At 39.1% G+C, this 24836-nt stretch overlaps 1 protein-coding gene across 2 annotated transcripts in view; it reads right to left on the bottom strand.

Moving 5' to 3' along the window:
• spata5 (spermatogenesis associated 5) overlaps window positions 1-24836 on the bottom strand; it is a 222940-nt gene that overhangs the window by 128246 nt on the left and 69858 nt on the right. Inside the window, exon 16 of one of the 2 annotated variants that reach the window (XM_041796947.1) lies at window positions 3215-3301. The exons of the other annotated variant lie outside the window; for it this stretch is intronic. Within the exon in view, the coding sequence (XP_041652881.1) occupies window positions 3248-3301 (54 nt within the window). The 3' untranslated portion in view covers window positions 3215-3247. Of the gene's footprint in view, window positions 1-3214; window positions 3302-24836 lie in introns of those variants that run through there. 2 annotated transcript variants of the gene reach the window in all.

Raw genomic sequence — 24836 nt, 5'->3', positions numbered from 1 at the left:
CGAAGCAAGCATTGCAAAATAGCGCCAAACACGTCTGCGTTCTGAGTGAAAAACAAAACAATTCAAAAATTTTTGGTATAGTGTACAATTGAGCCACATTGTGTTTTTGCCAAATTTTCAGCTTAAACATGCTAAATTACTCTGAGCTACTGTACCCATCTGTAGCATTGTATAGCCTCGCTTCCCCCAGCTTGTCCCATATGAAGGGGCACTACCACTGAACTCTGTTAAGTCTAATGCCACTTCGATTGCCAAGTGCCTTATACAACCCAACTTAAAAAATACTGAAATATTCCTTTATACATTATCTCCAGAGACAGTGAGGACCCCCAGTACTGAATAATGACTTTTTTTCCCACTTTTTGTGAAATTCTCAAGAGGAGCGAATTAACAAGGAAGAAACAGCAGGAAACTGGTCTCCCACCATTGGTCGTAGCCCTAATCCTCATGATGATTATTTGTCTTCAGCACAAAAAAAGCAGCTGCCACAGGCCTCATACTATCCAAAGGAATCTCCTTAACCACAAGCTTAACCAGCACTGATGTATACATACAGCTCAGCTACATGGAAACACAACTCCTGCTCTGACAGCCAAATGGTCCCCCTCACATAAGGGCCTGGTGGGATGGATTTCATTCACCTACAATGGGTAACTTAAATCTTGATGAAGCCGGCAGAGGATATACATCGGGATACCGTTACTCCCCCGGCCTGTCCACTGAGCCCCTGAAATGACTGCTGCAAATAATGGCCCATTTGTTTAGCGATTCTTCGGACATGGAACTGGTGAAGAAAAAAACGCCTGCTTTTTATCACAGGAAAAAAAGGAGACACACTGTAGCTCCTTTTGCAACATTGCCTTACCCCCCTCCTTCTCAAACTCCCATTTCAAATCCCCCCAAAACTTACACCTTATCCACTTGTAAGCAGCTCTTAATGTGGTGTAGGGATCCCCGAAGCAGAGAGCTGGGCTCAGGGAGCTTCATCAGGGGATATTTGGAACATACAAAGGAGGTATTATTTGTTGCAGCCCCCCAGTTGGCCCCCTACCAGCTCCTATTCTATATGTGGGTCTGACTGTATCCTGGTGGTGGCAAGTAATGACTCCATCCTACTCAACGGCTTTAACATCCAGCAAAGAAGAGCAGGCTGTCTGAAGCCCCTACAGGTGGAACATACGTTGACCTATTCATCAGAGAGTCAAACTAAATCAGATTTATATCATCTTATTAGATATCAAATAAAAGGCAGGGGAGTTAGTAAGGCATTTAACCCCACACCCTTGGCTCTGTATTTGTTGCTTAGGTGGAGGCATGTTGTTTCAGGTACCAGCGAGACATGAAATACAACCCAGGTAGGCCAGTTTGAGTAATAGATCCAGGAGTTTGAAGGCTTATCAGATGTGGAAAAACAGAACAGCAGGGTGTAATACTCAGAGTGAGGATTATTTTTTCTCTATGGACATTTATTCTGAAAGTAATTGTTTGTTTTTCCATCCTAAGGCAAAGGACAAAATGGCACAAATATTCACCCCCTTTAAAATGAATGGCCTAATTCAACAGGGTTTCAGGCAAATGGTGCTAGTAGACTCACAATTAGTGAAATGGGGATTACCTGAGTGCAGTGAATGTGCTCTAGTGATTGTAGTATAAAGGCACCTGTCTGGAAGGTTCAGTCACTGGCTAATGAGTATTCATGGCTACCATTACACCATGAAGACAAAGGAACACCCCAAGCAACTCAGAGAATTTTTTTTTCTGGAAACAAAAAAAATCTCCAAGTCACTGAACATCCCCTTACATTCTGACAAATCCATCACCAAAAAATGGAAGGAATATGGCACATGTGCAAATCTGCCTAGTTCAGACAATCCTCACAAAGTCAGCGACCCATGAAAGAAGACGACCAGTGAGAGAGACCACCAAGACACCTATGACTACTCTGAAGGAGTTAAGAGCTTCAGCAGCTGAGATGAGAGACTCTGTTTGACTGTTTGATGCACACCAAACACTGCACATCACCACAAACACACCATCCCCACTGTGAAGCCCGGTGGTGGCAGCATCATGCTGTGGGGATGCTTCTCAGCTGTCAGCCCTGGAAGGCTCGTAACGGTAGAGGGTAAAATGAATGCTGCAAAATATAGAAAATCCTCGAAGATGATCATTTTCATTCTGCAAGAGAACTACATCTTGGAAGAAGATTTATTTTCTTGCAAGACAAGATTCTGGAATCAATCTGCTGCTCAGAGAATCTTAACACTGCACAAGCATTCAGCACAACCTCTCCTCTATCTTAAAAGGAAATCCACTTGACAGGACAAGTTTACAAAAAACCCCTTTGTTTATAAAAAATAAAAGACAAATTAAGAAAGAGGACGAAGGAAATACAGGATAGGCCGACTTGCTGAGATGAAAAAGAGGGAAATATACCAACTCTGCAGCAGTATTGCATGAGGGGGGTTAGGAGGAGCATTTATGAGAATAAACGAGATTTCCTGAACGGAGAGCATTCCAAGGGCGCCGGTGGTCTCGGCTTGCCAAGAGGCAAGACGACACATGCTGGAGATGTCTGCCAGGTAGCAGAGCACAAAGAGCCCTCATTTCCTCCCTATCCCTCCCTCACTCCCCGCCACCCTCACCCCCGGACACGCACACACACTCACACGCCTAACTCCACCATCCTCGTAGTTCTGCCTCCAGCTCACCAAAACAGAGGGGGAGAGGACTGAAATGTGCCTTTTGATCTATAAGTGGGAAGTTTAATGCAGCGCTGCTTATGGTGACACTTTGCCAAGAGGGATAAGTTATTAAAAAAGGTATATTCCTTTATTCACCAATTACCATAGACACCAAAAACAGAGGGGGCTCTCAAACATTCATCAGCTTTTAGTTGAAAGGCTTTTATATGAATATCTGGATTATCAGACAGTTTGAGGGCCTTTTTATTACTGTGAAAACTGTACTGGATTAGAAAAAAAAATATGTAGAGATGGCTCAAATGATCTGCAAACTGATGATGATGAGTTTGTTTATATTCCACTGAATTTCATTGAAAAATACATGCTCAGTGGATCACTGTGGTTAACGCTCTGGTGTCTGTGGCTGAGAGCAGCACTCTGTATGTGCTGTAGTGTACTTACATAATTGCCAGCCAATAAGTATGAAGCAAATCAGCACAGTGAATCAAATTAAAGTGAAATGCTCAACTTGTCTGCTGCTGAGGTGGGTCAGTCATCCTCTTCATTCACTCCACACAGCTGTGGTAAGATCTGACAATCTTACCATGCAGTTTCCGAAGCTGAAAACAGTCATCAAATGTTAAAATCAGTGTTGAAGCCATCAGGATAAAAGCTTGCAAATGAAACATGACAACAAAATATTCCATTATGATGTGTTTAAGGTTGGTTTGGTATAAAGACAAAGGTAATAAAATGGCTTCATGATGTACATTTATTAGACTGTTTGTAACGTTAAGCCTGTTGATAAGAGCAATCCAACCAGGTACTTCACCCAAACGAAGCCAGCCCCGCCCCTGTCTGGGTCAAAACAGTCCACTTAAATGAATGGCTGCAAACGGGAAAGACCAACTCCTCAGGGAAGTGAAAGCTTAAAATACAAAAACATACAGCTAAATGATAATTGGCAGGAGTTAAGTGTTTAAGAATGATTTTTCTGAATGAGGACTGATGTCATAACATTACAATATAAACAAAGTAGGGGTGGGAAACTTGGAAAAAATATCTTATCACGATTTTTTTCCTGTCCAGATCATGATCTATTTTTAAGACATTTTTCGAAGTTAACAACCAGGAAAAACAACCTTTTCCCTATTTGTTTTTTAAATGCACAATGTTTTTTTTTATTTTTCTTCTGCAACATCCTGACCTATTTTTTTAACCAATTTCTGCATTTTCTGTGCCACACCTTAATTATTATTTTAAAGCATGGGACCTATAATAGAATTCCTCCAGGTGAGGCTTTGAACAAGTAGCCTGTTCTTAGCAATTTTATATTACAGAGTTACAGTTTTTTATAGACTGCCAAAATAAGGGGAAAAAAGCACAACCCAGAATATGATTAATTCCTGAAACAGGTGCTTATGCAGTAAGGTAGTGGCTTTATATCATTTTAATGTAATCTTGATTTTTCTTCAAAATTGATTAATAGTTATTGATATTATAAAGTTTCACTGGTTCCGTTATCCTGATTTTTAACTGTCCTGTGGAAAGGCTTGAAAAAACACAGAAAGCGAAACAATGCCGGGTGACTTTTTGTCTAAAAAAAAAAAGATAAAACATCAACTCTGGGGTGCACAGACAAGCTCTAAAAATGTTAAGGACAACCTGGGCTTTAAGAATATCTGTGCTGCAGTAAAGTCACTTGCATTTTGTAAAAAAAGTGATGAAGCTATAAAAACAAAAGAGAAAATTACCACTCATAAATCAGTATGTTTTAAATACAGTGAACATTAATGACTAAGGGTTTTTTTTGCAGAAACTTGATCTCCCTTTTCTTTTGGACCCAAACAAATCATTCTGACTAAAAGTCTTCAAAATACTCACAGTTTTTACAAATAAAAGTCCTTGTGCTTTTGGAATTTTATCCATTATTTAAAACCGTTCCTGTCTGCAGTGACTCTTAGGGCCACATCATAGCCTCTCTGTGTCTATTTCTCTCAATTATGAGTCATTCAGACTCTCTTCTACAGTCTGTGCACTGTTCGGCAAAGCAAGGCATCACAACAGAATAGCCTACCATTGATTGTCACAGCCAGTCACAATGAATTCTGGGATATAAACAGACAATATGGTGGCAGGCTAACATGCTAGCTGCAGGAACAATCGAAAAATGGATAATAAATGGATAAAAAGCGAACAAGATTGAAGTCACTGGTGTGAATTTGAAGACCCTAGAATGCCACCACAGTTCCAGGCTCGCCAGAGCTAAGAGGGCATGGATAGCATCATTAGAACGGCACAACGGAGAGCTTTCAGAGGGAAGAAATAAGTAAATGGCTGCATTTTTTTGGTTTAAGTTACTATTTTTTAATAGTTTGTGTCTCTTCTTGTCATACAGTATACAACGTCCATCTCAGAGAGTTAATTTAAATGAACATTATGTGATAAAAGAACGATCACATTGGTTCATTAAGTTGTCCTTATTATAGGATATTTGTTGCACTGCATCTTGGGAAGTTTATGTACTGCTCAGTCAATCAAAGTTGGTAAAAGCATGTTGACTGAAAAAGGATGACTTTTGTGCTCCTTTAATCAGGTTATGCTACCACCTTTAGAAGGTCCTGGTTTTCTGCAAAGCTAAGAAGACTGACCGCAAACTACACCAGCTGCTATTACAAAAAAAAACCCCAAAAAAACCTCTTTTATCAGGTTTATTTGTCCTACTTCACCTTTCCCTCCTGTTAAATCTTTTTTTGTGGCTAGAAATCCAAAGTTTGTCTGGTCTTACAGGTTTTCCTCAGCGTTTGGTTGGATTGGAGGCTTTTTGTGGTGGTATTCTTGGATGCACACATGTGTAAGCTGATACTAATACAGCCCTTGAAGTTTGATACTTGCCTGGGGATCCGGCTCCCCCAGTGCTCACAAACACACACAAGCACACAGCTTCCCAGAGCTCATCCATCCCTAGGTGGTATCCCATTACTGGTTTGCAAAGACATACACACACGGATATACACACACTTTTTGTTTTCTTTTGCCACTGTAGCTCCACTAAGCCACAAGCCAAAAATCTCACTCTGCCTTCTCATTACTGCAACACAAACCGCGGCGGGATACACTTTGAATACTCTCAAAACAAGACAGCTAGAGGGTGTTTAAGCAAAGAGAATAATATCAAAACTGCAGCTTGTGGTTATGAGAGCACAGCGTTTAAGCAGAGGGACACTAAAATCTACAGTGTGGATAGTGCGGACAGCTCGGCTTCAGCAGGACGCCCTGTTCTGTGGCAGCAGGGCCCTATTCAAAACTGTGCAGTCAGGAAAAAACTGTGAATAAGCTCTAATCCTTTAAGACAGCACCAATAGAGATTCCATCATGCTCGGCTCGTCACGAGAGGAGCGCAAAGCTTGGGAGATGATAACGTCAGGCCAACACAAAATAAAGTATGGCCTGTTTTGACTGGCTGGCTTACGGCCGCTCTTTTTAGCTAAGGGTTGTTTCCTGTTGAGGGAAGGCTCGGCTCAGGTGGAGGTTTGAGCCAAAGAAAAGGCAAAACAAAAACGGTATTCACAGAGAGAAACTGTCAGGATCCTCCGCCGGCCTGTTGTGAGGCTGGAGAACAAAGAGTGAAATGTTTTGAGCGGGAGGCTTCCTTCACTAAAGTCATAATGTACAGTCGTTATGGAGGCTGAATTAAGAGGCATTCCTATGAGCCAACACATAAACAGAAGCACATACAGTACACAGTTTTATGGCTTGCTTTAGGCTATTCTACTGTGAAGTCAGATGGGGTTAGGTCTGGTTTTGAAATGAAAAGTTGATAAATCAGTTTGTCAAATGACAATATGAAAGAACAAAAGCTCTGCCATTGCTTTTACATTCAGGAATGAACAATGGAAACCAAACTTATATCATTTCATCTTAAAAGCACATGTGCTTGGGTTGGCAATAGTCGACTGTTGGGTAAATAGTCCTATTTTATACCGGTCTAACTTAAAAACTATAATCCCAAATACATTAGTCCTTTGTGTAATGGAAAACATTAAGACTTGTCTTTTTATTGATCCAGTTTTAGGTTATTTAACATCAGCATTTACATCATGCTATCCTCCTGAGACCTGAGCTTTGGTCTGGAATGCATTTTTAGTTTCTCCCACTTACTTGGGATAAGTAGGGTCTGATAAGTCAAAACATCAGCCATTTCTATGAACAGGAATTTGTCCTTCCAAAATAGAAAGAACCTCCCTAAGATTTTAAAGAAATGACTAAAAATTCCTGTGAAAATTTGTAGACATATTTTAAAAGCATCCCATAAAAACGTAACCCAAATTTCTTTAAATAGTCATCTGATCTTCATTGGAACTTCATCATAAAACCTAAACATTCTGATAAAAGTGTCCCTGAAAACACTATGTAAATTCCTGAATTCTTTTAAGCAAATTCCCTCTTAAAATTTCTTACCAAATTCTAAAAAAATGACAAATGCATTTACCCAAATTCCTGGAAATGACAAAAAAGTCAAAGTACAACCCCTACCCCCAAATTTCCAATCACATTTACAAAAATGTATGAATAAATTTCCCATATTCATATGAAAATGCCCCAAAATTTAAAGCAATTTCATCAAATCTTCCAATGAAACTCTCCAAAATATTCAAACATGTCCTCTAAATTTCCATGAAAATACTTGATCCTTTCTAAGCAAATTCCCCCACAAAAATGATTCCAAAAGTCTAAGCAATTATTTAAACTTCAGTAGAATTATCTTCAAAAATCCAGAAATTAGGGAGAGCAAAGATGTAATGTCCTCATGTGTGCACACAGGTTTGTAGGAAGTTAAAAAAAGAACTGTGAAAATGCATGGGCAGAATGGGAATGTGACAAACTGGCTGTAGGATTTATTCGATAATTGATTTAAATTACTTCAGCAAAAATATATCATCCACAGTATTAGTAAGCACTTGTCCAAGGTTAAACTGTTTTCAACTTAGAGTGTGGCGACAAAAACAGCTGCTGTGGACACAGGCCTTATATCTGCAATTGTATCTAATGCTTTCCAAGTCAAAGTGCTGATTATTCCCTATTTTTCCTACTTTATTTACATCCTTTCTTGACGTTAAAGCCTCACAGCTTTGAAGCCTTGGTCTGACATAACAAGCGATTTGACAATGCACCTGTTATAATGGTTGGATGTGTTAGCCTTCACCATCATTTCGTAACATTGTAAAGACTACGTGATTACAAGAAAAGAAAAATAGCTGGATGAATCCACTTTGAATCTTTACATAGTAAGTCAATCCATCCATCTACTTTCATTTATCCGAGGTTGGGTCGCGGTGGCAACAGGTGAGATAAGTCAACCAAGACATCCTTCCCAGCAATGTTTTCCAGTTCCTCCTTATGCCTTCTGAGCGTTTTTAGCAATCCTATAAGTTTCTGGAATGCTACACTATGCACCATAAATCTCATACATTATCAAGTTTCATGTGTGCAGACTGTGCGATGACACACTAAGCGCCGCTGAATCACATGCTACAGTGTATGCCCATACGAAAGATTAAAATGCCATCAGTGTGCTTTATCAATCTACGCTGCCTATGCCGTGGTGAATAATTAAGCAAACAACAATAAAGCCGTGGTGACTGTTTAGAAAAAAAATTTGTCAGCAACATTTTCCTTGTTAGGAACCTGCAAACGTCAGCATTTAGGCATTGTCTCATTTCTGATGCTGACTTCTTGTTTGTTAGCGCCATTGTCACGTTTATTGCTATGTCATTTCCTTCAACATTCCCATTGGTTCGATAGTCGACGCAGGTCGCACAACCATGACAACGGCAATCTGTCAACCTGACTCACAGTGTGATGTAAGACCATCGTTTAAGAGCCACAGCCAAAAATATCCTCCTTAATTAGCCCAAAATGGCACAGCGGCTTCAGGGATTCTGAGGCACTCCTAGGCCAGATGGGAGTGCTTATATGATCCTACCAGTGAGTTCTGCGTCTGCCTTGGGGTCTCCTCCCAGTTTGCTGTGCCTAGAAGACCTCCACAGGAAGGCAATAAGGAGGCATCAAGATCAGACGCCCGAACCACCCTAACTGACTCATTTTGATGCCAAGGAGCAGCAGCTCCACTGGCTGTCTGAGCTTCTCACTCTATCTCTTTGGCTGAGCACAGAAAACTTCATGAGGAATCTCATTTGGGCCGCTTGTACCCGCAATCTCTGTCTCTCGCCAATCAGCTTGTGGTTCTAACGGTCCATTCTACCCTCACTCATGAACAAGACCCCTAGATACTTGAACTCCTTCACTTGGGGTGAAGACTCACCACCCATTCCAAGGGAGCAATGAACCATTTTCTGGCAAAGAACCATGGCCTTGGACTTTGAGGTGCTAATTCTTACACCAGTCGCTTCACACTCAGCTGCAAACGTCTGCTGGAGGTCCCCAGCTGAGAAGGCAACAGAGATGCATCATCTGCAAACAGCAGAGATGAAATTCTGAGGTCCCCAAACCAGAAACCCTCCTGAACTCATGATACATGATACCGGGTTTATGCTATGATTTAATCATGATTTTACATAGTTTTCCAATTTATATGAAGACATGACTGAAGTCAATTCATGAATTAATAAAATAGTATGAAAAAATATACATTCCCTTTATTTTTGGTTACAAACAAAAGCAATGCCTTCTTCATTCTGAGGCTGCATAGCTGCAAATAAACTATGCAATTTTTTAGTGCTACTACTTCAGCTATTTATGTCAAACATGAGAAGCTAAAAGGGTATAGCACCCTATATTGGTTAAAAAAATACAGAACAATGATTTATGTTTAGTCAGATTGACTTTAATTGTTCGTATCTGTATCTGGTTTAAATGAAATAGAAGTTCAACTAAAGCAGCAGAGCACAAGAATCACTGCATTTTTTCGTTTATGTGATTTATAATGTATTAGACAGATTATAGGAAGTCATGAGGTGGGAAACCCCGCCATTCTGGTTCACCAGGCAGGTGATAACAAAAGCATAAATCATTTGCAAAACAACAAAGATTAAGATCTGGGACACCAGCATGCAAGAATACATGAATGGGAGCCACTAACACACACACACAGCTACACATGAGCACTGAAGTGAGCTTTTAATGCAACAGAATGAAGGGGGAGGAAAAAATCAAAGCTACACTTAGCTAATGCCTGAATATTTATAAAGTGGCCCACTAATTACAGTCTGGAGGAATTCGACTGTGATTACAATTAGCAGTGTCCAGACGGGCTCGGAAAACACTGGCAGATGTTCAGGCTGCTCGTACAGGTCTGATGCCGGGTGTTTACTTTGCACGACTCCTGCTGCTAAAGCCCAGCAGACCACAGAGGGACGGCATGAATTTATACACATTAATCAACGCCGGCTTGTTGAGAGAAGTCACAAGGCCAGATTCACTTTAGTTAAGTGTTTAAAATCATAAAATGCAAAAGTAAAGATCTAGCAAACGCATGTATAATTGTGATTCTGCATGTTTTAGTCAGGAAAAAAACAGTTTGCCTTTGAAAAAATTCATGACCTTTGATTAAAGATAGTTACTGTGAAATAGTCACATGCTGGACCATACAATGCTAGCTTGTGTTGCTGGGAATATGTGATTGGACACAACAAGACCATGAAGGCTCAAAAAACACATCTCACAAGACCATGTTTTTTCTTACTACCATGCAAGAGAGCTAAATCTCAGTGAATCAATGAGAAATAACTGCTACAATTACAGAGGTATGTGGACAGTGTTTTATTAATTATCTAATCTGTTTTCTCTTTATGATTGATTTCTTCAACTTTCTGTCCTTACTCAGAATGAGGCCCCTTAACAAGAAGGCATCTGTCTTCCACTGAGCAGCAACCAGCAAGTTAAAACCTTTGTGTCCTGTACTTTCTGATGTAAAAGGGAGAATTTAGCCTTTATGAGTTGCCTGTAATAAACATTATTGTCAAAAGAAGAGACACAAATCAAGTTTGGCACCATCTCCTGTTCAGAGGCGACACTACAATACAGGGGGGGCTGCCTGAGTCTTTAGAGGGAGGAGCCATGGAGTATGAATAGGCAGACAATCCAGCTCTAAACAAGGGGAAATGTTGAAAACATTTTGCATAGAAATGTTCTGGCATAAAAGGTATTTTCATGATCATACAACGATGTACAGATGAACCACATCCCAGAAAAAAACACCCCTTTACTTTCACCTCTTTACTTACAGCTCAGACTGCTTCATGAGATGGTGTTTTTTTTTAATTTAACATCACATAACTAGAGCAGAAACAGCTTTGCATGGTATTTTACTGCAGAAATAAAAAAAAAATATATTTTTCTGAGGAGGAAACACTCCTGCAGAGATATTGTGTGACTCAAGCAGCAATTTGGCACAATTTCACCCACAACACACTGAGTGAATCTGTTTGGTAACACAAGGAATAAAAGGAAATTTGTAAGTGTTTGTATCTGCTCATGCCTGTCTGGACAGGATTTATGAGTACATTCATTGTTAAATAACTGAAAACAGTTCATCAGAACAGAGTAAGATGAAGAGCTATTTGTGAATAAAAAGTGAATTTAAGAACCAAATAGCTGACCTATTTGATAAGCAGCAGGGTTAGAAAAATAAGGAAGCCTGGAAACAAAGAATGAAATGGTTTAAAAATTACTTAGACTTCTCAAAAGATTTCCAATTCAAGATTTAAACTTAATTGTTGAACAATATTTAGGTGTGTCCAAACTAGGGCTGGGCAATTAATAGAAAATCAGATTAAATTGCAATATGACCTGCTGCAATTTTCAAATTGCAGAAGGTGCATTATTTCTCTAACCTGAGATCTGTGTCAAAATATTAATGTAAAACTTTTTTTTTCAGCAGAGATGTAATGAATTACATATCATGAATTCATTCAAGTGCCTACAAAAAATCCTTCTATATTTATTTGTGGACTTTTTTTCTTATTAAATAGAGAATGACACAAAAATTATCCAATTTGCAATGTGAGTCAGAATCATCACAGTTACATATATATATATATATATATATATATATATATATATTTTTTTTTTTTTTTTTTTCCTTTTCTAAATAGTTCAGCCCTTTTCAATCTAATATTGTGTTAATTGTAACATAAAATGATTTATTGCTTGTGTTTGTTGGAAAATACCAAGATGAGGAACTTAAGGAATAATAACATGTCAAATTGTGATCGCAATATTGGTGGAAAAAAAAGTGCAATTAGATTATTTTCCCAAATCCTTCAGCCCTAGTAAAAACCATGGCCTAAGGGCCAAACACAGTCAGCGGCCCTACAGCAAATTCTAAAAATAAAATTATATATGGCCCTCATTCACACATGAAGCTTTTTGCCTTTCTGTAAACAAACATTTTGAAGATGAAAACTCATTGACAGGCTATCTTTCATGATTGAATTGAGGCAATGATGTAAATAATAAACATGGTGGCAACCAAAATAATATCTTGATTCACAGCATAATGAATATCGGTTGACATCAGTACAGTAAAGATAACCTGACCCACCGATACGTTTCATATATCCATTGCATGGATGTATGAAACAGTCTGGTAGCTCCGGTAAAGCCAGGAGTACACTGTGCAATTTCCAGTCAACTCTACAGCCCTCATCGTGGAACACCAGCTCACACAATACCCACACTGATGTGGAAAATCTCCCATTAAAAGCTTTTGGGAAGAGCAAGAAAAAATCCTTCAAAGGTGATTCGATGAATGTTCTGTGTGACGGGGCAAATCAGAGGAGACATGCGCAGCTTTAATCCTAACAAGCTGTACAGATTAGCGCTGCTGTAGAGTTCGAATGGTGGAGTTTATTGGAGGCTAAAATTCATGCTGAAGTCTATTAGGAGCCATGCTAAACATCTTCTTTGCCAAGAGACGCTTTTGGTGCAACTTGTCGCTCTGGTTTTAGTAAAAACTGTGGTCTGATAAAAGTGCTGCTTTTCTGCAGCTTCATCCAAGCTAATGGCTACCCTGGTGGCAGCCAATGTATACAATGGCTTACAGTACAACTCAACCCCCGCCCTCCTGAACAATCGCAAACTCATGCCTAAGCAGATTGGGAGAACAGCAAAAAGAATGTATGACGAAGATAAAAAGCTTTCAGTGTGTATCTTTTCTCTTTATTTCATAAAGAAATGTGGTCCAGTTCTGATAAACTGTTGCTGTACTGTAGCTACATCCAAGCTAATTACCACATAGCTGCAACCATTGCTGTCAGCTTCCAGTGCAACTTCACCCCACCTGTAGCTACCACTTTGTTCTCCTCAGATGATGCTGATTGGTAAGAACTTGTTTTTGGTTTTGCACAAACTTTGCAAATTGAAGCTTGGCAAGACAGATTTGCCTGATGAAAGTCTGGTCAATCCTTCTGCTTTGCAAGTTTACAGTAAAGGTGAGGTATATCAAAGAGGAACATCATGCATACATTTTTGTGTATGTGGCCCTTAGTGCAAAAATGTGGACATCCCTGTTTTAAAGTGTCTTGCATGCAAGGGGTAAAATTCAGTTAAAATTTCAAAGCAGGGAGCAGGAAGACAGCCTTCAGTTTAAATGTTTTAGTTGAAAACTCTCTGGTGGCTGAGGAAAAGTAGGAAAAATCTGTCAGTCTGGGAAATGGGACAGCCTCTGGCATATTATGAAATCAGTTCTTGAAATGTGCCCTCCAAATGAAACCCAGAGAGAACACTGACAGAGATGCAGACCTTTCATTTTTTATTCTACTGCCTCTGTTTTGTTTTCACCCTGGCTCTGATAAGAGCCCAGTTGGGAACTGCTGGTCCCAAACAAAGACCCATCTGCTAGTAATCTTCCCCACTGTAAGCACTCCTGCCTCCTGATAGCAGAGACATTAGGATAAACAAATAGTCCATTCAGTGAAACAACAAACCAACAATTCTATCTTTCCTGAGGAATAAACCACCAATGGATCTGAAATACTAACAAACTGAAATGGAAAATGTGGTTTAACTCTAATTATGAATGGAAAAAGCGGACATGTCTGTTGAGTGTGTGTTTGTGTGTACAATCAGTTAGATGGACAGCTGCTTGACAAACACAGTGACAGGGAGTTCTTCCTACTGAGTGGGCTGGGTAAATATTCCTGGTGGTGCTAATCAATCACCACAGCCCGGTCATGGCAGGTCAGAGGTGGGCCTGGGTGATTGGTGCAATACAAAGGAAGAGGAAGTGTAGGACGTTTTCTTTTTAAGGTGGAGGGGGGCAGTAGGAGATGGGGGGTTGGCTGGTGTCATGCCATCATGCAGAAGGAAGTGAGAAGCTACTTAGACTAGCCACTGTATGTTTTACAATTCTTGCTACTACACTGTAAGACAAAATTAGTTGAGCTTACTTTAAAAAATATGGACATTTGTTGCCTCAAAATAAAAAGTAAACTACTCTTGACTTTTGTGAGTTAAAAAAACGTGTTTGTTTTTAGTGTGTAGTACTTGTTCTACTTGAACTTTTTAAGTACTCACTACTTCTTTAAAATCAATTATTTTAAGTTCTCAAAACTGAGATTCAAATGTTAATTTAAGTTTGAAGGACTTAGGCTAAATCATCTACTTTGAGTGTGCAATACTTAATATTTTTAGTGCACTGTACACACTGATAAGTTCATAGCACTCAAAATATCTTAGATAACTGATTACCTTAGAACATCAGCTAGCACTCTCTGTAAAAGTTTTTAAACTATCATTATGCCTAAGGTGGACTATCTTGTGCCACCGTTTGCAACAATGGCTGTGGGTGACCCACTTCATTAATGTCAGTGTGCCATACAACATTCACTGTTGCTAATAACAGTAACATTACCCCCTATGGGCGGGATGTCTTTAATTGAGACAGCAACTTCACTCGTGGTGCATTTTATTTATTTATCTTACTTCACCTTTTTTACCCAGGAGAAAACCTCACTGAGATTAAAAATCTCTTTTTCAAAAGTGTCCTGGCCAAGACAGCTGCAGCAAACAGAGTGCATAAAGGTTAAGTGCCCAAAGGCGTTCTGGGAAAACTTCAGATTTGCGATAACTCAAACAATATGAGTTATAACAAAAAATACATAAATTGTTTGAGTACTGTTCACTTAAAACTGAAATGAGTTCTATCAGCTCATAAAAATAGAGTTGAAATAGCTATTTTGTTTTTTTAAGTTAACACAACTTAATTTGACCCCCTCTCTTACTTAATTTGTTTAAACCTAGTAAACTAAAGTAAATTGAGCCCTTTAGCTGTTATGGCCAAGAATTACAAGTAACTTCTTTATAATAAGTATTTAGAACACGTTACAAAGAACTGAGTAATTTCAACCCAATGTTTATGAGTAAAATGGATGTTGCATTTTACAGTGTACTTCACACAGTTTGAGAAAATATTGGAGACGCTGCTCTAGAGCTAAAAAGGGGCAGTGTGTAAATGTGATTAAGACTTTGTATTACCCAAATTTGGATGTGCACTTCAAGCCAAACTCCCAATATAGGAGTCATTGATACTGATTTAAGTGAGTAACCAAAGTTACAATGATAAATGTGAACCTTAGCGAGCATATTTGTCAAATTTCTTGTCAAAAATAACAAATCAAACTTCTAAAAAGTCTAAAAGAAATCTTAAATATTTATATAACTCTCTTGTTGGATGTTAAAAGTAATTTAAGACAGTGATGTTCCGAATTGAATGGTTTCACATGCAATCAAGTATAAATTAAAATTGTGTTTAGTTGAATGGTTTAAAGTCAAGAAAACACATTTGGTAAACCAATTTGATACCATAATAGTACAAAGTCAGTTCTCTGAATGTGACTAATGTTAGCAGTGCTAGCACCACAAATCTTCACTCACCTTTAAAGGTCAACATCCACATACCTGTACTGGATATCATCACTCAACATTTTGTTGATATGCAAGTGTAACCTGACACAGCCTCTTGACAACTTTGTCCCCATTTTCTAGATCAAAATAGGGAGAAATCACACAGTCCCTGTGTGATGCTATCGGTGTTATTATTCACTTTTGTTTTTACATTGGATTAGAGGGCAATGTGGCAGCAAGGCTCCTTACTCACATGACTCAGTGGTTCAGAAGATTTTCATGACACACAAGTAGCACTTTAGGTTACCTTGTTTCAACTTGTAAATTCCTGAAGTCTTCTTCAGTGGCTACAAGTGGGTAAATCTGTGCTAATTGCTATACCATTTGCAACCACTGCTACTGGCTCTCAGTTCAACTAAACACCCCCCGATAGCTTACCCATCATTGTCCTAAAATGATGCTGATTGGTCCAAACCATTTTTGGTTGGGCACAAATGTCGTAGATTGGAGCTTAGATGGGTTTGCCCGATAGCTGACATACAGCCTGGCAAATCCAACTGCTTTGCATGGTTAGGCTTGTAGGCCCTCCCTGATCAAAACTATTACATATTAGTTTAAGCGAGTCAAAATGCCAACTGCAATATGTGCCCATCCTTTATATAAGACACTCAACACATTGCTGGCACTATGCCAAAACCTTGTATCTCCATTTTTCATGATTTTAATTTGTTTTCATAAATCAGTGCTGTTGGTCACTCTTTACATCTGTGAGTGGGTTTTAACAGATGTTACAGCAATAAAATAATGCTGACTATGACTATTCAATGTTAAATTATTTGAATTATTTCATTGTTTTTCCATTTCTAGAAAAGTGGTGATTTTGGAAATATGAGGTTTTAGCCTGACGCCAGAGATATAAACTTTTGCTTAACTCTTTTGCAGAACTCTTTACAAGTAATTCAGACTATGTTCGGTTTTATGTCATGTGAATTAAGATTTCCATCTAAAGTTTAGTTCATCCCATGCAGTGTAACACACTTCTTGGACTAAAATTAGACAGATCACATTGCTTGGATTTGGATTACTGAAATGTAGTTCGTTAAACATTTTCGTATGTTTTTTCATTCAAGCCAGCGTCCCCAGTCAACTGCTCTTTCATAACCTTAATGTAGATGCTAATAGTCACTGTTGATCCAGTATGGCTTCTGTCCCACTGTTATTAGGCTCTTCTATCTGGATGTAAACAAGCACAGTTAGAAGATAGCATTGAAAACATCTGTAAGAGCAGAGGGTCTAGTATCTTAAACAAACAAAACTGAGAAAACTTGTATGTAATTTGTGTCAGATTATATTACGATGGTAGTATAATCTGACACAGATAATTTAGATACTAGGAGACTCTGGTAGACACTAGTAGATAGCCATCAAATGCAGAGAGTAATGCAAGGATTTTTTATATCAAAGACCCTTGCACAAACGCATGGCCCAACACAGCCATAGATGCATGTCGGGTCAGGACCCGTTCACTTAGGATACTGGCCAGAGAAGATCACCTGTTTGAGGTGTTAAGGAGGCCATCTATGTCATACTGGAAAAATCTTTGATCAGAGGCAGTTCACAAAGACACTTCTTATCCACTACATACAGTGCAGCCCTGGATTCTTTCAACAGCAATGCAAACAACGCTTTCACACTGGATCACAGTACCAAGTATCATGCAGCCCTACCAAACCTGAAGAGTCCCATGAGGACACGCCAAGGTGAAGCTTAGCCAACAACTTTACCAGCGACTCTCAGGTGACCCAAGATTCTCAATAAAGTCCAGCTGTCCCCTTGACTCAAGATCTGGACTTTGATAGTATCACTTGAATGAAGCATTGAGTGACCACATTCAGATCAGGCAGTTTGAGATTAACCTCCAAGTATGGCTGATGTCAGGAAGCGCTAAATGTTTACCTGCATGTGAACTGTGAACCTTTTGAAGTGAATTTTGCTCAATTGTGACTGTTTTCTCAGTTCTGTCTTAACTTCAGACTAGTCAACTTAACACAATCACAGTTTGAGTTTAACCAAATTTGAAAGAAACTTGCCCAGAACATCTTTAACAGATAGTTTTGCATCTTTGGACACTGTTGTCCATCATTTTGGTGTTGCATTTTTGGGGAACATATGAAAATAAAGGTTTTTAAGTTGGCTTTATTTGCACCAAAATAACTAAAATAATACAACTCGGGTGCTGGTTTATCTCAGTTGGTAGAGCAGACCCCTTGTAGTCTGGTCTGGATTGATTCCTGGTCTTGGAAAGTGTTTGGTACATATCTTCCCCAATCTTTCCTGTCTTTCTTCAACTGTCCTATCCAATTAAAAGCAAAAAGCACCAAAGATATTTTTTTTAAACAAAAAAGAAAAACAACATGTGGCTTCTTCTATTTTATTTAAGTCTTAAACCTGTTCTTGTTTGAACCAATTTTGCTCAGGTTTGATACTGCACTGTATTCTGATGATTGGGCACAACATTCTGAATAACCACATGATATATTTTCTAAATTTTTCATATCATTGCTATTGCAGTTTTTTATTGTTGCATTTGGTAAAACACAAACTGATAACACTATCTTCATAGGCACAAGAAAGCACAATAATAACCATCAACCAACATGTCCACTGGGCTCAAAATAACACTGACGTCTGTGTTATAAAAGCAAGACATCCTGTTCCTTTTCACACATACAAAGTCCTTCAACTTCCACTAGCCTTTATATAACAACAGTGACGAACATAATTCAATATGCGACAACAGAGTATTATAAATGTGACTAACGCTGCTGAATCATAGCTTTACAAAACGAGTTTAACACAAAGTTCCACGACTTCCTCTCACATGTGTATAACAATGATGAATGAAATACTGGTTATTCACAACTCCAGACTAAACAGAAGGATCTGATCCACTGCCAGACAGACACATTCATGCATTAGGGATGTCATGAAACCAGAATATGAAACTTTGATGCTATATTGGCTAACTTCAGTGACACAAAAGAGAAGTTACAGGCTCCCAGTACTGGACAGTTTCTTAGGCTTTAGTCTGTAGTTCAAGCTCCTTGGATATTCTGCTAAAATGACTGTCCTTAAAAGTGATAAGAAGTCAAACTGAACTAGTCACAGCAGTTGAAAGGCAGACATCAGGCCTGCTCCTTTCAAACCAAAGTAAACGCCACTTTCTCCTCTCCCTCCCTCTCGCCTCCCACTCTGTCCGTCAAACAGCTGAGGCCCCCAGGAGCCTCTTCTGCTACAGTCCACAATGACTTCATTGACACCCGAGCGTCCCATTAATCTTCATTTGTCCCATCATATCCTGCCATTGGTATGGAAATGCTGGCCCATCTCCGGTGTGAACCGACAGTCCACGCCTGTGGTGGTGAAGGCGGCTTGGGTGCTAAAACCAGAGGGGGGTTGCGGGTGAGAAAGTGGGGTGCCTGTCTGTCCATTTGGCAGCTTCCTTTCCAAATGTATGTCATAGTTTCTCTATTCAAATGACTTGAACCTTGCTAAACCCACACATTCACACTGCTGGGGGGGTGCTGGCAGGAGGAGGTAATCTGATTTCTCAGCTGCCCGGGAGACCACTTCCTGAGAGGGCGGCCAGCTTGTGGAAGGACGCCTGGGGTTTCCCATCTGTCCACCAAGGGGCTTGACCCCCTACCTACTGTTAGAGTTTCTGTCTCTCTCTCTCTCATTCTTATTAATGCATCCTTCACTCCTTCAGACACACACTGCTAATGGAGTTTGAAGTGAGACGACAACCAGTTGCACAGGCAGAGGAAGTTGCTGTCATTCCTCAACCACAGTGATACATCAGCTCTCCACAAGTGGGCTTGAAATGGGGCAGGGGTGGATTGTGTGCCCGAACCTTTATGTGGAGGATCTTTCAAGGAGCATCTATAAGTGCTGAGAGGTTGTTGGATGAGCAGATACAAAAAAAACTGTGAATCGCCACCTCTTGATTTTTCTGAAGCTGAGATATGTGAATTTTATGCAAAAAATAAAATACTTGTAAAAATATCTGAAGAGCAAATGAATGCATGCATGACGCTGAATAAAATGGGAACATCTGTTACTACACAAATTGCTTTGCACTGATTTTTATAGTCTACTACATGCATTTACATGCATCCTATTGAACGGATCAACGCCTTGATTATAACCCTTCCTTTTTCTAGGAAAAATACTTTTTTAAAGAGCAAATCTTATCCTTACAAAGAAAGCAGATTTTATCTGTGAATAGAAAAACCCAGTCATCAAAACACATGTTTTTGTTCATTGCCTCATCTGTAGGGAAAGTTGTGTGCATTTTACGCACTTCTCATTCTTTGTTATTTGATCATTTTGGCTGTGTTCATGTAAATGGCAAGATTGTGTATTTTTATTTGATCTTCTTATTTCCAACTCAGCTCCGTCAGTGAGTCTAAAATACACTGTTTACAAGCAAGCGTTACACTCAAGCTTTTAAGTGCAAAAAATGCACCATTGAAACCCAATAAAACTGCAATTTTTGACCTCACTTCCATTAAAGCATAATACATGCATTTTCTTATATCTGGGTGTCAATCTGGGCTTTGGCCTGGGAATTGATCATTTTAATACTCTCCACCAGAGGGCATCATTTTGACCACATTTGGCAAAGGGACAAAAAATGCTAAACATGCAAAAAATAACAATGCTTAAAAATCAATTGTGCTGATACTCACTGACATACCCCAGACTGTAAAAATTCAACACCAAAAAATATGCTTTGCAAGTAGTATACTGAAAATAATTCATTTTTCTGTGGGGTTTTTTTCATTGAAAAACATGGTGGCCTCATAACAAAAACTAGCATTCAAAGGGTTAAAAAAATATATATTAATATTAAGGTCAGCTGTAAGTGAAAAAACATAGCACAATTAAATTTTTTTTATTTTTCCAGTAGCTTCCATATGAAAAGCTACATTTTTGTGCTTTGCAGTCTGAATGTGACTAAATTAAAAGAAAACAATACAATAAAGTAAAAAGGTAAAAAAATAAAGAAAAAAAAGAAAAAAAAAGGGGGGGGGGGGGGCACTGATTTAGCTCAGTGGGTAGAGGCAGGAGCCCATAAACAGAGGTGAAAGTCCTGCCATCTGCATTGGTGGCAGGATCAATTCCTGGTCTCGGTGCTGTTTGATGCATGTCTTCTCTCCACTCTCTCTTTTTACAGTTCCTTTCTCTCCTCAGCTCCTTTCTAAATAAAGGCAAAACAGCCCAACAAAAACTAAAGTTAACAAAAATAGAGAGAGAGTAAGGGTTAAGAGACAGCACAGATTAACTTCTCTTTAACAGCACCAGACAGAAAATGCTATGGGAAAAAGATGTAATAATAATAATAATAATATCTTGAATTTATATAGCGCCTGAAGAAACCCAAGGACGCTTTACAGAAACACATATACATGGACAAACTGTAATGTGATGTAAAATCCAGGGATTAAGTCTGGCTGATGAATTCACCTATTTGCACCCACATCAAACATATCATACTGGTATCAAAATCGGAACAACCCTAATTTGGTGTAAAAATGAATATTACCATGTGTAAAAAGATTTGCATTTGCTTCAGCAGTTGCCTTATTTAACAACTGGGAGCATGGCTGATATGGCTGAAATGTATGCTGCAAAAAAGTATATTATAGAGCATCTGTTTGTCCAATTCAGTTGTTTCCAAATGGTATAGCAAGGTATGTCTAGGTGTGCAGTGTGAATTTGAATGACCATGCATTATTACTACAGCTATAAATCAATGAAGATACTGCAAGAAAGAGGATAATTTTGCATGAATATAAAGATGGTGTACCTAAAGAATAGCACTGAGCTTCAACTTTTCCAAGGAAAATATGTCCTTCAAAATAAATGACTAGGCATTTTAGTAAACACTTTTTGAAAACGACACACTATTAAACATCAACAAGGCATTATTGAATAGTTAATTCAGCATTGACGACTAATTTACATGTCAGATATAGGAACATATGTCAGTTCGGCACTTCACCATGTCAACCTTGGCCCTGCGTCCTAATAGCCATCATCCAGGCCTGAGCCAGGTCCATGCCCCATTTCTCCAGGTATGTTCCAAGCTGACCCCCTCTACAATACTAGCAGTCTTCCCTGATGTCTGGTCCACCTGGTATGTGGTGAGCTAGATCAGGCCTGGGAAAGCGTACCAGGTGCCCATAGAAATACAGCTGCCACTCCCGTATCCAGCAGCTGACCCTTCACATCCCTGCTTTTCTGAGCACATTAGCATTAGATGCATGGTCTTGCCAACGATGCCCAACAATAGCCAAGAAGAAGCACTCACAAAGCAGTCCACAAGCCTCACAAGAGTATAGTAAGACCAGGAGGATCAAGGACCAAAAGACTGGGGCTTTCCCCTGCATGCTCAGATACTGTGAGTGCCAGACCGCCTTGCCCAGCAAACCCATCATTTTACATGGAAGGCCAATTTGATCTTAGCTTTGCAGTCAGGAGATTGATGAGTTACACTGCCAAGGTAGGTGAACTGCTCCACAACTTCCAAATTCATAACATTGACAGACGCAGATTCGATGGCAGCATCTAAAGTGTTCCTGAATGCCTGGATCTTTGTTTCAGCACATTCCCGATGATTCAGCCTCCTCACTCAGCAAGTTAAGAGCCCCCACAAGGACATCTACAGTCTCCAAGACTCCCTGTAACCCACCCCATGATCCTGTCCACACAGGCACTGAAGAGATTTAGGGCTAAGGTGCACCACCTGCACCCCTAATTCATGTGCCAGCTATAGTGCTTGATTTTTGCTTAAATGCTGCAACAGTAAGGGTTAGGGTTACTAATGCTTTACAAATGCATTAATGAAGCACTGTTTCATAAGTTTAGATGACATTAGGATATTTTCATTAATGGATCAGCTTAATAAAAATAAAACCACATAAAACAGCATATTCAAAGTGAATTAAGGGGGAAAATAAAAAAGAAAACAAGGAGCAGACATTCTGAGCAGGAGCTTAAGAAGCACCACGACATTTTCCCTTCCTGTGTCCTTTTTGACAAGGCACAGACTTGGTCTTTGATCAGCACTCAGGAAATTTCATTAGGACAGAGATGGGTGGATAAGAGACCAAAGAAAGCTTTAGTCTACGGGAAGACGAAGAGATGAAGATAAAAGGGTGGAAACCAGAAAATGATGAGCGGCAGAGGAAAAAGGCTTATAGTAGTATTTTTTTTTATTTGCTTAGATTTTCCTGGAAAAGAAAAAGATATAAGTTTAAGAATTACGCTTATTTTAAATCTCAGTTTTCACTGTCTTGGCTTGAGTCTAAATAATGCCAACAGCTTGTAACTGGATCCTAAAAACTTTGGTAGGTGTTTTTGTATGTTTTTTTTTTTTTTTTCAAATTCTCCCCTTGTTTAATTTTATCAATCAATGCAATGAACAACATAACTGGCATGAAGTTCCAAATCAAACCAGCTCACTGCTTTACATTATGAATTTCTCAGTGATATAGTTATTAACTTAAAGGCTTGAAAAACTGACAAAATATTAATCACAGTTTGACAGTGGAACAGCCCTAGAATAAGCCTTAGTGAAAGGTAAGATTGTGTGTTGACTGCATAAGGTTCATATTTACACATAACAATCTGTGTATCTTTAGAGACAAGTTAACATCGGCCCTCTCTGCATCTTTGATTGATATAATAGACATGACTCGCAATTTGTACAATCCAGAAACAGTGAGTGTGATTCTTCTGCCTGTTTACTGATCTCAGATTGTGATTGCACACACATAAAAGAGGAAATTCATAAAAGGTCAGAAAATGTACACTTCTTTTTCAACAGTAAACATACTTGGGAGGCATGCACAGGTTAAGTCCATTTTTGTTTCAGACTTTATTGTTGAGGGGTAATGCTGTTTGCAACAGACGTTCACACAAGCCACACTCATCATAAAATACATAAATACATGCACGTTGTGCATAACTCCCATGGATTTCATCATGATAAACTGGTAGTGATATTTTACTCCAACAGTACCAGTGTGATGGCAGCAGTGGCTGCAGCTTATCTAAAAACCCAACAGCTGATGGAACAAATGACTTCAGATATTTGTTAGATTTGGCCCTCCTGGCATAAGTACACCTCCTCTCTGACGGCAGAAGTCTAAGCCGAGGGCTTTCAAGTCAAAGCCAACAATCTTTCTGCAAATTTAAAAATATTTCGTAGTCTGTTTTTGTTAACCATGCTGAGGGTACTAAAGAGACAGATTATTCACAAGTTTAAAAGTTAAAATGGACTCAATAAAGGTAAATCTGCGTTAAATCCACTCAAATTTCTCTAGAAGGACAGTCTCTGATTGGCCTTTTTGTAAATGGCATCACTGGATGGTAGGAGGATGGTAGCAATGTTTTTATACTGACAGCTAGGGATGTGCCAATACCTTTTTCCCTTACGGATATGATTCTGATACCAAGGTGTGGGCCAATACCGAATACTGACCTGATACCAGTGTGAACTTTCTGGACTAATTGTGCAGAGTAGCATATTATTTTAGACCTATATTTGACTCAATAAAGAGAAAAATAATGTGCAGCATCTCTGTGACCCTAGAGTTGTTTTTCTGCTGATTATTGAGTTTTACTCCCAAATATTAAAGTAACAATAATACAGGGGGCTGCATCACAGGCTCTCTCTATATTATGCTCTATCCAGGCTGCATGATTATAGAACAGCCTGCAACTGGCTGACAGACCCTCACAAAGAGTACACAATATGGCGTTTAGCATTCGCGTTAGCATTAGAGCTAGCAGTAATTAACAGTTGTAATTCGATTAAAATGGATAAAAAAGACGTCCAATGTCGTGTTTACTGGTGTGGATCTAATAGTTAAAGTCCCCAAAAGTCACACGAGTTCCAGACTACCTAAAAATTCTGCCACAAGAGATTCAAAGGCATTAATAGCACCAATGGGAAAGCACAATGGCTAGCTTCAAGAAGAAAAACAAGAGGCAAGGGTTTAAGTTATTTAACTTTGTATAAACTATGTCACATCTTGTTGTGGATGACAGCGCTAGTCTGAAATGCATTTTAACAATTACATTCAGAGAAAAACTCACGCAGATGCCATTCTTTGCTGCTGCAGTGGGTCTTTTGCTTATTCTTTGCTACTCTAAAACTGTAGCGCCATGCATGCAGTGTTTTCCGGTAGCAAAGAATGATAGATTTCCGCTTTATAG

The sequence above is a fragment of the Cheilinus undulatus genome, linkage group 10 (assembly GCF_018320785.1).
Source record: "Cheilinus undulatus linkage group 10, ASM1832078v1, whole genome shotgun sequence".
In the NCBI taxonomy this organism is placed as follows: Eukaryota; Metazoa; Chordata; class Actinopteri; order Labriformes; family Labridae; genus Cheilinus; species Cheilinus undulatus.
The sequence above is the reverse complement of the archived record's forward strand: the minus strand, read 5'-3'. Positions and strand labels throughout refer to the sequence as shown.